The sequence below is a fragment of the Penicillium argentinense genome, assembly GCF_028826775.1.
Source record: "Penicillium argentinense strain IBT 30761 chromosome Unknown utg000005l_segment0_segment0, whole genome shotgun sequence".
Lineage (NCBI taxonomy): Eukaryota > Fungi > Ascomycota > Eurotiomycetes > Eurotiales > Aspergillaceae > Penicillium > Penicillium argentinense.
The window spans coordinates 1,909,032-1,923,198 of record NW_026622664.1 but is presented as its reverse complement, the minus strand read 5'-3'; the positions used below and the strand labels follow the sequence as shown (position 1 = coordinate 1,923,198).

General features: G+C 54.8%; 6 protein-coding genes across 6 annotated transcripts; 2 read left to right on the top strand and 4 right to left on the bottom strand.

Moving 5' to 3' along the window:
• Nucleotides 1-406: 406 nt before the first annotated feature.
• Nucleotides 407-1,860, top strand: N7532_005504 (ribonucleotide-diphosphate reductase subunit RNR2; the record flags this gene model as incomplete). The annotated part of the gene is made up of 4 exons (XM_056617998.1): nucleotides 407-436; nucleotides 516-761; nucleotides 868-1,201; nucleotides 1,253-1,860. The coding sequence occupies 4 exons, from the start codon at nucleotides 407-409 to the stop codon at nucleotides 1,858-1,860; spliced, it is 1,218 nt and encodes a 405-aa protein (XP_056474157.1).
• Nucleotides 1,861-2,457: 597 nt separating this feature from the next.
• Nucleotides 2,458-3,149, bottom strand: N7532_005503 (SRP9/SRP21 family protein; the record flags this gene model as incomplete). Its single annotated transcript, XM_056617997.1, has 2 exons — nucleotides 2,458-2,834; nucleotides 3,053-3,149. The coding sequence occupies 2 exons, from the start codon at nucleotides 3,147-3,149 to the stop codon at nucleotides 2,458-2,460; spliced, it is 474 nt and encodes a 157-aa protein (XP_056474156.1).
• Nucleotides 3,150-3,758: 609 nt separating this feature from the next.
• N7532_005502 (WD40 repeat domain-containing protein) lies at nucleotides 3,759-7,097 on the bottom strand (the record flags this gene model as incomplete). The annotated part of the gene is made up of 5 exons (XM_056617996.1): nucleotides 3,759-5,516; nucleotides 5,572-6,124; nucleotides 6,317-6,474; nucleotides 6,673-6,845; nucleotides 7,001-7,097. The coding sequence occupies 5 exons, from the start codon at nucleotides 7,095-7,097 to the stop codon at nucleotides 3,759-3,761; spliced, it is 2,739 nt and encodes a 912-aa protein (XP_056474155.1).
• Nucleotides 7,098-7,450: 353 nt separating this feature from the next.
• Nucleotides 7,451-8,135, bottom strand: N7532_005501 (2-oxo-4-hydroxy-4-carboxy-5-ureidoimidazoline decarboxylase; the record flags this gene model as incomplete). Its single annotated transcript, XM_056617995.1, has 3 exons — nucleotides 7,451-7,504; nucleotides 7,568-7,667; nucleotides 7,747-8,135. 3 exons carry the CDS (start codon nucleotides 8,133-8,135, stop codon nucleotides 7,451-7,453), a joined length of 543 nt encoding a protein of 180 aa, XP_056474154.1.
• A 546-nt stretch (nucleotides 8,136-8,681) lies between these two features.
• On the bottom strand, nucleotides 8,682-9,020 carry N7532_005500 (uncharacterized protein; the record flags this gene model as incomplete). Its single annotated transcript, XM_056617994.1, has 1 exon — nucleotides 8,682-9,020. The coding sequence occupies one exon, from the start codon at nucleotides 9,018-9,020 to the stop codon at nucleotides 8,682-8,684; it is 339 nt and encodes a 112-aa protein (XP_056474153.1).
• Nucleotides 8,989-12,835, top strand: N7532_005499 (uncharacterized protein; the record flags this gene model as incomplete). The annotated part of the gene is made up of 4 exons (XM_056617993.1): nucleotides 8,989-9,062; nucleotides 9,200-9,387; nucleotides 9,471-12,740; nucleotides 12,801-12,835. The coding sequence occupies 4 exons, from the start codon at nucleotides 8,989-8,991 to the stop codon at nucleotides 12,833-12,835; spliced, it is 3,567 nt and encodes a 1,188-aa protein (XP_056474152.1).
• Between the last annotated feature and the right edge of the window lie 1,332 nt (nucleotides 12,836-14,167).

Here is a 14,167-nt window from a genome sequence, read left to right as displayed (position 1 = left end):
TAATTGGCAGATGGGATGCAGGAACACTTTTCCAAGAATGGAACCTGCGGTTGAACGTATGTGTCGAAGGGGCTACCGCAGGCACGGCCATGGATCGACTTGCCCTAGCGTCGGAGGATGCTGGAAAGGCAGTGGCATGAGATGCGAGTCGCCCCCGTTGGACAATGCGACTGCCACGGCGACGCGCCTTGCGTGGATGACTCAGCACGGGCGGCGCGAAGTCACGTGCGACGTGACTTAGCCCGTCGCGCTAAAAGATTCACGTCCGCCAACTACTTAATCGAGCTTTTCCCTCCCAGCTGCATCCCTCCCTCTCCCCCTCCAAGCTTCAGACTCCAGACTCTTGCTGTGTTTGACTTGCAATCATCTGTTTAACGTGACCATCCAGCCCTACACATAGTTCCCAATGGCCACTCAAGTCACCCCCTCGAAGCAGGTACGTGATGTCACGACTGTCGCCTCTCGCGACAGACGCGTCAACCGTGCAATACCAACTAACTTGTGTGGTTCCATAGGCTGCTTCCTCCCTCGAGAACCTCAAGATGAGCGACTCGCCCGTCAAGAAGCTCGACTTCGAGTCCATCGGCAAGGAGAACGCGCCCGCGTCCACCAAGCCCGTCGACGCCTCCACCGAGAAGATCACCGAGAAGCCCGTCGAGGCTCCCAAGGCTGCTCCCACTCCTCTGGAGCTTGAGGCTACCGAGCCTCTGCTGCAGGAGAACCCCAACCGCTTTGTTCTGTTCCCCATCAAGTACCACGAGGTAAGTCACGTCGCCAACGCGTCTACGCGTAAAGTGGATTGGACGTGAAGGACTCCGCGTCACCCCACCAAAAACCACATGGCTAACGACGCGTGTCTTTGGTTAGATCTGGCAAATGTACAAGAAGGCCGAGGCCTCCTTCTGGACCGCCGAAGAGATCGATCTCTCCAAGGATCTGCACGACTGGCACAACCGCCTCAACGATGACGAGCGCTACTTCATCTCCCACGTCCTTGCTTTCTTCGCTGCCTCGGACGGAATTGTCAATGAGAACCTGGTAGAGCGTTTCAGCGCAGAGATCCAAGCCACCGAGGCTCGCTGCTTCTACGGTTTCCAGATCATGATGGAAAACATTCACTCTGAGACCTACTCTCTTCTCATCGACACCTACATCAAGGAGCCTAAGCAGCGCACCTACCTCTTTGATGCCATCGAGACCAGTAAGATTCAAGCATTCATGTCTGTTGAAAGTATCTGCTAACCTTTCCCAGTTCCCTGCATTAAGCGAAAGGCTGACTGGGCTATCCGCTGGATCCAGGACCGTAACTCTACCTTCGCCTCGCGCCTGGTTGCCTTTGCCGCCGTTGAGGGTATCTTCTTCTCCGGCTCTTTTGCCTCGATCTTCTGGTTGAAGAAGCGTGGTCTCATGCCCGGTCTGACCTTCTCCAACGAGCTGATCTCCCGTGACGAGGGTCTGCACACTGACTTCGCCTGTCTGCTGTTCTCCCACCTGAACCACCGCCCCAGCAAGCAGGTTGTTCAGGACATCATCGTCGAGGCTGTCGGCATTGAGCAGGAGTTCTTGACTGACGCTCTTCCCTGCGCTCTGCTTGGCATGAACGCCAAGCTGATGTGCCAGTACATTGAGTTCGTCGCTGACCGCCTCCTTGTGGCCCTGGGTAACCAGAAGTACTTCAACTCGGCCAACCCCTTCGACTTCATGGAGTCTATCTCCCTGGCTGGCAAGACCAACTTCTTCGAGAAGCGTGTTGGTGACTACCAGAAGGCTGGTGTCATGGCCTCGACCAAGAAGGAGACCACCTCTGATGGCGAGCAGTCCTCTGGCAACGATGGTCTGAACTTCGACGAGGACTTCTAGATGCTTGTCCTCTTGTCGAAACCTAACCCACCCCCCCCCCCCCCCCCCCCTCCTCCACCCCGTTCTTGTTTTATACCCTCACGCTGTGAGTTTGTCTCACACTTGTTCACACGATTTGATGCTTTTTTGGTTATTGATTGACGGGAATTCTGGTTACGCATGGGCATGGCGTTTTTTTGTTTTTTTTTTTTTTTCTTTTCTTGGATCTGTCTTAGTCTGCCCTGGACTTTTTTCCCGCAATGTCTAATATTGGGATGGATGGCGGATATGTGTATCTAGACGTTTGAATCACTTCGTTATGTGTACTCGCCGTCCCGTAGTCACAGTTCTGGTATATGCTAGTCTATACTACTGCAACGTACATACTATTAACAGCCACGATGTTCATCGCCCTACAGCTCAGCCATCTGCTTTATGCATGAACCATTCTACTTAGAAAGGAAATCCAGCTTTGCTCTCAGGTGCTGCACATGGCCCAGCCCATGAGCCGTAACATGTCATTATGTCTAGAGAAGAGGACTTTCCAGGACCCAATCCCATCTACCACGTCAAGAAATAGTATGAAGAGAAAATCCAAAATCCATGCTCAGAAAACCACTATCGCTTCCCTTTCCCACCTTTCTTCTTCCCCTTCCCTCCCTGTACCTGGCCCTGCTGCTGCTGTCCACCCTTCGCCGGCTGCGCAGGTGCAGCACCCTCTTCCGGCGCATCAGCCATCTCAACATCCGCACCGGCAAGACCAGGCGCCGACAATCCGAGACTCGCAACGTCCGCGCCCGCAGCCAATTTCCCCAATCCCGTCATTAGTCGCCCAACCTCTTGCTGCTTGTTTGTGCGGTATTTCAGGATGATGCCCGAGTCGGGGCTGTAGGTCTTCAGGGTCAGAGAGGCGATGGGGACGGAGGGGGTGGATTCTTGTGGTGAAGGTCTCTTGGACTGTGACTTTTGGCGCTTTGCGACGTTGGTGGGGCGTTCTGTTGGGAAGTTGTATTTTGTTGTTATGCGGGTCTGGGTGGGTTGTCAGTTTCTTTCAATCCAAGAATTATGTACATCTTCCGGCCCAATTTATAGGTTAGAAATTGGCGATGGGCTTGATCTTGTGATCAAATGGCGTTGGAGTTGCGGTGACTTTTCGCGGGTTTGGGGGCGGTGCTCGGTGCGGGCAACGCAGTCGCAGACGACTTGGAGTCACCTGTGTAGTTGGGAAGTGCTCTTACATTCTCTGGGTATGCCTCTAGTAGCTGAGCAGATTGCTCCAGGAAGGCCTGCGAGGTTGGAAGGAAGGGCATCGTGGTGGGAGGCGAGAACCGGTCTCGCTGTTGCTGCGGTGTTCAGTTTGAGGATCGTCGTGTTTGAGCTTTCTTGGGAAGATTGGAGAATCGGAAATTCGGCTGCAGGGTCGGCTCCGGCTGATAAGAGGTTTTGAAGCCGAGCTGGGAGGAATTGGGAGGTGGTGGTTGAGGGGAGAGTCCGGGGTGGCAGGACCGCAGTTATCGGCGCCGGACTTTTTCAGGTCTTGGCGTTAGCTCCGCGCTAGTTCAGCCTGACTACTACATGTCTGGTAATAGACAGATCTCTACATAACGAAAAATGAGTATTTAAGATGGGGTAATGCTGCTTTGAAAATAATTTATGTGCGCATATATTTCACTTTACAAAATTCTTCAAATATCGTACACGCCGAGCAGAATATCAAGACCATGCATGTCAACAAGCCCAGACAACTGCTCATGGAGCTTACTATAAAAACAAGGAAAGAGCATATCCAAATGGCATCAAACATCAGATCGTGAAAATAAGTAAACAAGATATGATTCAAAATAAAGGCCCCAACCCCGGCGCAAATTGAAATCCGTCATCAAAGCATTAGGCATAGTTAGTACAAATTGGTATATAGATCAAGAAACAGGCCGGTTGCACTGAACGCAGATTAACTTCTGCTTCCCATCCCGGCCCTTGACTCCGCGAAAGTTCGTGCCGCGGCAGTGGTCGCATTTGAGGATATCCTCGTCTGCATCACCGGCCGACGAACCAAAATCACTGCTCAGCACGCTACCAGCAGTGCTCAATTTGCGTTCGGAGGATACTATACGGTTGGGACTCAACAGGTCCCTGGAATTGCGAGATCGTATGGCGAGCGCATCGTGTGTAATTTTGTTCCAATAGGCATAGCTGTGGTCGCCTTGGAGCCAAAGTGGGTTGTCCTTGCCCTTGCCGCTGTTGATAAGCTCGGCTGAAGAAGATGGCAGTGCTCGGGGGTCGGCACCAACGACCGGACCGTGGCCATTCTTGCCAGGATGATCCCCATTCACATGTCTGCGCTCGGCACGAGAACGGCGAGGGGAGGGTGGTGGGGATGGAATCCCCGAGTGAGATTCATTGGGACCCATACTTGAGGGCCTTGATGAGGTGAGCCGAAACGTGGCGGATCGAGGCTGTGGAGATGGACTGCGGGTGCGGAGTCCTGAGCGTGAACCTTCGGTACTGGTTCGGCCGTGGCGGACAACGGAGTTGCGCCAGGAGATAATCCGCTCGGATGGTGTTTTATGTGACGAGTCCTTCCCGGTCGATGAGGCAATGCTGTGGCGGGCCGAGTTCGAGCGTCGTAAGATCCGCCTGGAGATCGTTGAGTTGGCATCCCAGTTCTCATATCGTCGCTTGTGATAGGCACAGTCCTGTCGAAGCACCTTGATTTTGCCGGAATAGTCGGCAATGACAATGATGTTTCCATCGGGGTGCTTCGAGCGGGAGAGATACGATGGAGACTCGTGTGCCATCTTACTGACGATCGACAACCGTGGTGCTGATGCAGACCGTTTATGTTGGCTGCCGCCAATCTCTTTCCCACTGTCCTGCCTCGGTGTGTCAGGCGACTCTTCCGGGCTCATGAGCGCAACGGGTGGAGGATTGCAGATGTCAAAAATAGGATCTTCGGACAGCGCTAGAACCTGCTTGGTGGAAGTTGGCGCGGTGACGGCCACCGTCACAATAGCCGACTGCGTTTCAAAGACTTCCACTGCCCGCTTGTCGGCATCCCGTTCTATAGAACCAATCGGCCAGACATATGCACGACGATCCTCACTTCCACAGATGACATGCTTGCCATCTTCGGTAAACGTCGCTCGGATCTGGCTGCAGCTATTTTCGTTTCCGCGGAACTTGGCCTCCAAGGCTCGATCTCGGAAATCGTAAAGCCTGATCCGAGAGTCATTGCTGGTCACCAGCAGCTTGATATCGCCGTTGGGATCGTCGGAAGGGGCCACTCTCGTATCGATGCCGGTGATCTTGTTGCCTTTAGAGTTACGTCCACGGGCAGATCGGACGTGGATCTGTCCGGAGACCTTCAGGCCTTCCGTGTCGTAGATATTCAACATGCCATTGAGACATCCAGCCATCGAATAACGTCCATCCGGCGTAAAAGCAACGGCGGTAATCATGTCGGGCACAGCCGTGACAAACGCCACGCTCTTATCCGGAATACTCCACAAGCGCAACTTCGTATCAAGGGAGCCCGCAAGGAAGAAACGGTCATCTCGAGGGTGGAACTGTATTGAGGTGACGAAATCACTATGTTGGAAGCAACACAAGCATTCCGGCCGGCTTGCATGCCACAATCGAACCGTCTTGTCCATGGAGGATGAGAGGATGAAGTTGTTCTACTCGGCAGTTAGCACATGCGTTGTGCGTGCATGATAGCTGTCAATAACATACTTTGCTCCAGCTCAAATCCAGGATGCTGCCCGTATGTCCTTCAAATACCTGAACCGGCTTAGGACCAAATACGGGAGCCTTCAACCGCGGCGGGTCTTGCTCGCTCTCCGGCGTCCCTAAATCCTCTCGAAGGGCCTCTTCGCGCTCATCCGGGGTGGAGATGACTGCCCATATTCGAACCTTCTTGTCCTGGCCCGCCGCCGCTAGATACTTGCCATCTTTGGAAAATTCCAGCGCCCAAATGGCCTTTCCGGTCCCCTCGTCACTTTGAGCTGCCTTGGACGTTGATAGTCGTCTCTCGGCGCGCGGCTTTGCGGGAATGCCCGCGAGTTCCTGGGCCAAGAAAACACGGTCGAACTGCTTGTCCTTCTTGTAGTGGGCGCGAACTCGGAGATACCTGGCTGGTGCTGGATGTCGAGGGATGAATCCTATTGGATGGGAAGTGTCGACGGACATGCGGCTGGGCTCCTGACCTGAACTCTCATCTTCTGCCTCGGACAGCTGTTCTTTCTTCTTCGTGCCGATTATGCGACTGAGGAACGAAACGCCTTTTCTGTTGCAACAAGAAGAAAAAGAGAAAACCCGGGTCAGTCACGCTGTAATATTGGCAACGGGACCCCGCGGAGCTCGCCACCAGATTCCGCGGGGGGACAGATCACGCACGCGCGTGAGACATAAACTCCCGATAAGAACGGGGCCATCCGGGCCTCACACGGCTTGCGCAGGATTCACGAGATTCACATACTTCTTCTCTTTGGGTTTTGAGTTTGGCGACACATCGCCCCGGCCTGCGTCTTGTTCCGACAAGCTGTATTCCGATCCGCCAGCGTCGGCCTCATACGATGCGCGGCCCAACAGCTTTAAAGGAATTGACTTTTGAGTGTTGGTCCGCTGGATGATGTGCTACAAGACAGGTCACAGTGTCAGCTTGTTGTCCGTATTGTCTCTCGTAGCGACGGCAGGAAAGGGTCTCGATGGATGCGGCTGAAGAGTCAGAGATACGATGCGCAAGCTTCGTATTCCCAGCTTGGCTTTCCATTGCGACCAACCCCGGCGAGCCATTGGCATGGGCAATGGTGATTAGGATCAGAACTGGCTTACCTGGGACAACGGGTCGATGGCGCTGGTCTCGGTGCGGGTCTCCTGCAGCGGCTGCGTAGGGTTTCTGACCAGAGGACTGCCAATAGGTCCAATGGTCGGCACACGGCGGATGCTGCGGTGTAGATCTTGTTGGCTGTTGCTCGAGCCCGACGCGACGTCCGATATGGCCGAGCCTGTGGTTCAAAAACTGTCAGCGCGTATGCTTCATACTCCTCCCCGCGACGATCCCCGGGGAATGTGGGGATCCGATCTTTTCAATCGGCCTGGAGCCTCTCAAGATCCAGAAGGTCATTGGGAACCCGGCGGGGTTTTTCCCTCGTGCACTTACTGGGCATTGTCTGCGAGGGGCGCAGTGGCGGTTTCGCATCGGCCATCGCGGGGGCTCTCGACGGCAGAGCGACTGAGTCCGCGCTACTCTCGGCCATCGCGATGCGCGTCGGGTCGCATGGAGGAGTGAGGGGAGAATTAAGAGAGAGAGTGAGAGAAAGGGGAAATTAGTCAGGATTGAGGCATCGTGAAAGAAAAAATGGGCAGGCGAAAATGGACCGATAGGCGAAGCGGCAATGGCCGGAGACAGTTGGATGACATCAAATTGGGGGGCGCGACAGTCCAGTGGAGCACGCGAGAAGGCCCGGACTGGACCCTGAGGTGAGTTTTAGTCGCTAGTAGTATTGCTTACAAACGGGCTGGTATCAACGGAGTACAGAATATGCAGCAAAAGAATAATTTATACAGGGGTCATTGTTCTCTTTTTTCCTGCTTGGTTCTAGGGTATCTTCTAAATGCGCGCCTGAAGTTTGCGGGCCCGGTCCTTTGCAATATCGCACATCGCCTGTCCCGGGAGATTAGTTTCCATGGGATATCCCCTCCTCGGAATGCCTGGGCCCAAACTTACCTGGATGGTCTCTTGGATCTCGCGCTCAATGTCGCCCCGGTCAATGCGCTGGCGCATTTCCACCATGATCACCTCGCGACTGCGGCCGTTGACAAAGGAGCTGTGGCCCGATCGGATCGGCGCTGTCAGAAACGAGCAACGATAGGCGGGAGGGTGAGAATTGAGACAAAGGAACCTACACAAAACGCAGTCCGGGGAATCGCGCCTCATACTCGGCATTCAGCGCGCGCAGTTTTTCGGCCTGCTCCTCGGCGCCGACCTGCAGCTGGGCCTGTTCCTTCTTGCTCAACTCGCTGAGATGCTCGGGGTTGGCGGCGGGCCGACCGAGCCGAGGGTGCGAGCCCAGGATGCCGAACAGCACATTCCGGTCAGAAGAGCCGGGGGTGGCGAGGGCGGACATGCGACTGCCAACGGCGTCGATAAGCGCGGGGTACGAGGGGAAGGGCGTGGCCAGCACCGGCAGCATCAATTGGTGCAGTTCGGGCGAGGGCTCGAAGAGGGTGTCCAGCACCCGCAGCCGGGCGTCCTGCGGCAGCGTGGGGAGGATGGCGAGGGCGGGCAGGTCCATGGTGAATCAAGAGGTCGAGAACGCGGGGATTCCTGAAGGGAAAGCCATGGGCGGCAGTGGTGAAGATATACCTCGAGGTGTGGTGGTGGTCTTGGGTCCCGCCGTCGGGGGTCGCCGAGTGTCTGCGGCCGCGGCGGAGGCGGCCACAATAAATCCAGCCAGAGATATCTGATGATATATACAACTTTGAAGGTACCCCAAGGTAGGTAGGGTATGCCAAGAGCAGATATAGAGTGAGAACTCTATATGGAATATGGGATGTATTCAAGACTGATCGCTACTTGAACCTAACACTACCGACAAAACAACGTGATATGTAGTAGGCCTGCTCATAGTACATCCCACGTCGAAGCATGAGTTCATGGGGAATGCCTCTCCTCCAAAGCCCAACAATCCCTCCGTGCGACCTCGTACTTGTGCACATACTTGCCAGGCCATACCACCGCCCTGACTCTCAGGTATGGGTACCCTACCTACAAGTAATGCCCAATATCATTCCAGCCTAGCTAGAAATAGCACCAACGCCGCGTGTTTCAGGACGCCCACTTAAATTGGGATAGCCGCGGGTGGAGTACAACCACCGAGCCCATGCCCCTGAAACAAGCAGAACCATCCAGAGGTTCGCGCTGCAGAGCCTATCCGCCCGTCTGTCCCGCCGTGATTGGGCTGAATCTCGATCTGGAGATCTTTGACCCGTGGCCCCCAGCGTGAGCGATTCTCGCGGTCGCGTCCGAGCTCTTCTAGTCGGCGTAGCGTCCTCACCTCAACCTTGTTGACCTGGAAGTTCCAGACTCTCCCCTCCTTATTCTCTCCCACGCCCTCGCCCTCGGCCTGCCTCCATGCCGTTCGCGCCATGTCTCTCAATGGGCTAGAGACTCCCGCCATCGTCGAGGCCTACCAGAGCGCGCTGGCCGACGCCGGCGGATGGTAAGTGTGCCCCCAATCAATTCAGATCACTCCCGACCCGGCCCCTTTTGCGCTCGCCGCCGCGGCATCGACGCATTCGCTCCCCCAAATGCAATCGTCCCAAGCCACACATCAACTGACCAGCATCATCGCCCTAGGTTTCTGTTACACTACGTCTCCAGGGATGAGGTCGCCCTCCTCGAGCGCGGCACCGGTGGGGTGGCAGAGGTCCGTAATGCCATCGAGAACTACGAAGAGACCTCCCCCCTCTACGGCTTCCTGCATTACCGGCGAAGGAAGGTGATCCTGCGGTACATGCCCGAGGGGTTGTCACGGCTGATCCAAGGTATGTTCCACTCTCCATACCTTGCCAGGGCAGTCGAGCCGGCCCGGAATTATCTGAGCTGACATGGAATGTTCTTATCGCAGCCCGAAGCAATGTGCAATTTCAGTCCGTGACCGACAAATTCTCCCCGAACGACACCGTTCTGGCCCTGACCCAGGCCTCAGAACTGAGCGAGAGTTCCTTGTCCTCAGCATGTCTCCTTCACACGGCGTCCGGATCCATCACCTCGTCGTCAAGCTCGCTCCGTCGTCGTCGATTGATGGAAATCACCGAAGATGCCGAGGAAAGCGGTGCGAAGGAAGAGACCAAGGGCCACCCGGTGCCACCACCTAAGGCCCCGGGCCGTCAACGATCAGGAAGTCAAATATCAGAAGCCACTGTTGTGCCGCCGCCGCCGCCGCCGATGACGACGACTACCTCACCCCAGCAGCCGACTACAGCGCCAGCCGCACCACCACCAACCTCGCCGGACCCCGGAACTTCATCGCCCGATCTCCGTCCCCCACCGTCTCGAGCAAGCTCCCGCGGAAGAAGCCCAAGTGAAATGCAATCGGTGACGACGTCGCCCAGATCTCCCGATTCCGGGTCGGAGCATTCCAAGTATCGGAACATCCTGGATGAGTTTCCCCGGCCGTCAGAGGAGGCACGGATGTCAACCCAATCCGCCCGGCCATCACTGCGGGAGTTGGAACGGGCAGCCGGGTATACACCCAAGGTCAAGCTGGGGCCTCGCCCATCGGTTGATCAAAGTGGCCGTCCCCGTACGGCGGGCAGCTCGCGGAATCCAGATCAGCGGCCCGTTGCATCGCTACCGTCCAACATGCGCTCGTCCTCGGTACGGAAATCCAACAATGCTGCCCCCGATCCACCTCGTCCTCGATCCCAAGGAAGTTCATTCGCAAGCAGACCGAACAGACGAGCTCCGCCAATTCCTCCGCTACTTGTTCCACCACCCTCAATACCTATCTCGAGGCCGCAGTTGTCCCCCGGTGCCAAATCTCTGGGCGCATTGTCAACATCTTCTGGATTGACGCCGGAGAAGGAACGGTTGATGAAGGCATTGCAACAGCGAAAGAAGAACATGGCAAAACGCGCAGAGTCCAAGAAGAAACATGACATTCCAGATGTGGAGGAACAACCCAAAACCGAGGATGAAGCTACCAAAATGACCGAAGGGAATAAAGAAAACATCAGCCCAGAACCCGAGTCTGGGAGAATCGAGATTGAACAGCAATCTTTCAAAGAAGAAGAAATGACTATGGAGCAGCCACTTCCAGCAACAGAGGTTCCCCACGACGCTGTAGAGCCTCAAAAAGAATCGCGAACGCCAGCTGAGGTGCCGGTTCCCCCTGTCGAGAAAGAGGCCATCGTTGCAGGTGATCAGGAAGAGCTGACATCGCCCGCGCCTGAGTCGATCTCGAAGGAAGATACAACCCCTCAGGAAGAGACAGTCGAGGCCGAGGAAAAACAGCGGTCTCCCACACCTGGGACACCAGAGCCAGAATCATCCACGGCTGTGCCTGTGTCAAATTCCGAAGGTGAACCATCATCACATACCTCTGGGCCTAGTGCCGATACCACATTCTCCTCTACCCATATCGATCCATCTTTCGACCCTGCTCTGTCGGAGACGCCGCAGACCGTCTGGGAAGATGAAGCACGCGCTGATCTCGAAGACTCCGCAATCCTTGGCCAAAGCGAGACTAAGAGCGACCTAGTCCCACCTAGCGCCGTTCTCGAATCTCCACTTGACAGGGAGGCACCCGAAGTTTCAGACGCGAAGACTGAACCGGGGGATGCTCCTTTTCAACAACCAGAAGCCTCGCCAGCCGCGGACCAGCAGCTGGAGAAGGCTCAATCTGTAGGAACTCTCTCAGAAGAGGCCACTGACTCGACTACATTGCCTGCCACGTCTTTTGCCGACGCGCCCCCAAGCCCCGTGGCGGAGCCCTCGATCGCGCCCTTTTTGGTGTCGATTGAGGCTGCTCCCGAGCAAACACCTAGCCCCAAAGCAGAGCCGCTCCCCTTGGATCAACGACGGAGGATCCACCTGGAGCCAATCCAGGTCCCGACACAAGAGTACTCTGACGACGACAATCTTTTGTCGGACGATTCCTTCATGGAGGAGCTGAGATCGGCCACCGTGCAGGAGGCCAGACCGGTCTCGGTCAAGTCGCCCAATGGCGGCGAGAACTCCTGGAAGGGCTCTCGCGCTGTCTCCAGCCCGCATGGTCTCGCCTCTCCGTCCGCTGTTCAGGCGCTGCATGTGGGCAGGTCCGCATCCAGCACCTATCCCGAGAATGGACCTTCAACTCCTGTGCTTATGGCCAAGAAGATCAACGTATCTTCTGGTATCTCCTCTCGTATCAAAGCACTGGAGAAGTTTTCTTCCCGTGAAGGGACCCCTTCAGGCTCAACAATCAATGTGAATGGGCCCTCGACCTCTTCCTCTTTTGAAAATCTGCGCAAGCGTGCATCTGTCTCGTTCCCTAATGGCACCACACCGGATTTCTCTCGCGCCCCCAGCGTGAATCATCACGACTCACGCCCTGCTTCGAATGGCGCGCGCCGTACCAACTCAATATCCGTGACGGCCCGTATTATTCGTGATAGTGATGCCTCGCCCGATTCCGCTGGGCTCGATCCTACAGAGTCTGATGCTCTCAACCTCCAGGCCAGTCCTTTGACCGTGGAGCACGACACCTCGGACGAGCTGACCGCACAAACCCCGACGGCCGAGGCAGCCAATCGGCCCGAGGACCGCAGCATGTCAATCTCGTCTGTAGGATCTAGCCGGCAAGCAGCGTCCCTCTCTCGCCCAGGGAGCCGACTTTCCGTATCTTCGCGTTCCAAGACCGATGAGATCGTCAACTCATCCTCGCCCACCGAGGAGAAGAAGGGTTCTCGGGCCTCGCGCCTCATGCGTCGTGTGTCCTCCATTACCTCAAACTCGCGTCGCAGCATAATCGGGGCTCTTTCTCCGCCAGTGAAAGAGGAAGACATCGGTCCGATCACACAGCACGAATCGGCTATCTCTCCTTCGCCATCTCGCCCCCATCTCCCTGACCCCATCGATATTGGTGAGGTCAACGTGCAATTCCCGGATACGCTTCTCTGGAAGCGTCGATTCATGCGTATTGACCAGGGTGGATATCTTGTTCTGGCTCCTGGCACCACCGATGCCGCTGCTCGTAACATGACCAAGCGTTATCACCTGAGTGAGTTCCGAACCCCTTGTCTTCCTGATGAGGATATGCAGGAGTTGCCAAACAGCATCCTGCTGGACTTTTTGGACGGTAGCACCCTCCAATGTGCTTGCGAGTCGCGACAGGGACAAGCTTCTGCTCTGCAGAGTAAGTAATATCTTCTTGTTTGAATCGAGGTAAATTTCATTTGCTAACCTTGGCACACAGCCCTTGTCGACGCTCACAACGCCCATCAACAATAGACTCCTTCCCCGTATATCGAGGACAGGATTCCTTGAAAACCTCTATTCAATTCTCAACTCCTTTCAGCCACACTGATCATTGCGCCTTTGATCTTCTGCATACGCTTTTTTTTCATTTCTTTTCAAATTTTCCAGCTAGAACATATGTTCTACTGACATCTCTGCCATCATCTTTCTTATCTCTTCCTTCGATTTGACCCTCATCTCTCCCTACCTGCGTCTCCGTCCTTATTCTCCTTTCTGTACGTGCGTTATAAATGTGGCATGTTTCGTGGTATACCCCTCCCAAGTCCAAAAGCTTCCTTTTCCCCTCTCATCCAACTTTTCCTGCGTGAAAATGTGAAGACAGAGTACACGTGTGCTTTGTCTAGCATCGATCCCTTCTGAGGTCCAGGAGTCTGTACTAGCTAGCTTCTCTATTCTCCCTACTTCGACTCCTCCCCTTTGCATGGCATACCATATCCATCCTTGCATTTCGCTGGCCCGTGTCTCGACGTTGTAAAGCTGGAAGTTTGCTATATTTGTGGCGGATAGCATAGCTGCATCAAACCAACTGGCCTGTGTGACCCTTCCCGTATGGTCGCTACCTTATTCTTACATCAATCCTATTGGTATGACATCCACATCTTTAGTGGAAGGCGAGTCTTCACATGCGGAACCAATCTCGGTAAGTCACATTCACGAACGCAGCAAAGGAGTAGTAGTATGGCGTTTGCCGAATTGAAGAACATGAATAAAATCGGATCAAAACCTGGCTACCAGCCTGATCGTTGAATGTAACCATTTTGTAACAATAATGAGGGTCGGATATGTACTACCCAAGGTACTACCTTGAGTACCTGTCGACCTGCGGCATTTCACAAGATCAGCGACACGGATCAAGTTCCTGGGAATTAGCACCGAATCGCATACTAGCATTTCTTGTCGTCTGAAAGAAGGGGCGAGTCTAATTCGGCTTAAGGTGGTAGGTTTTGTCAGCTCTCTTTCAACCATGGTAGTACTCACCGGCGAAAAGCAGGTATAAATCTACTAGAGCCGCCCGCTGATGAACTCTATAATTTGCTTTATCTGCCTGAAGGAGCAACCACTCGAGTTTTTATTTAGACGACATCCCATAGTGTCGATCGCATCATACCTCTATCGGACTGGATAACACCGTGAACCCTTTACCCTCTAATATCAATATGAGGATCGACTCTATCATCTCACTTCTCGCCCCAGTCAGCGCCACCTTGGCAACGTCATACAGACGAGATCATTCCATCCAGATTCAGAACCTATCCGCCACACTCTCTTCCAAATCACATCAAGGGGATTTACATTTTAGTCTAC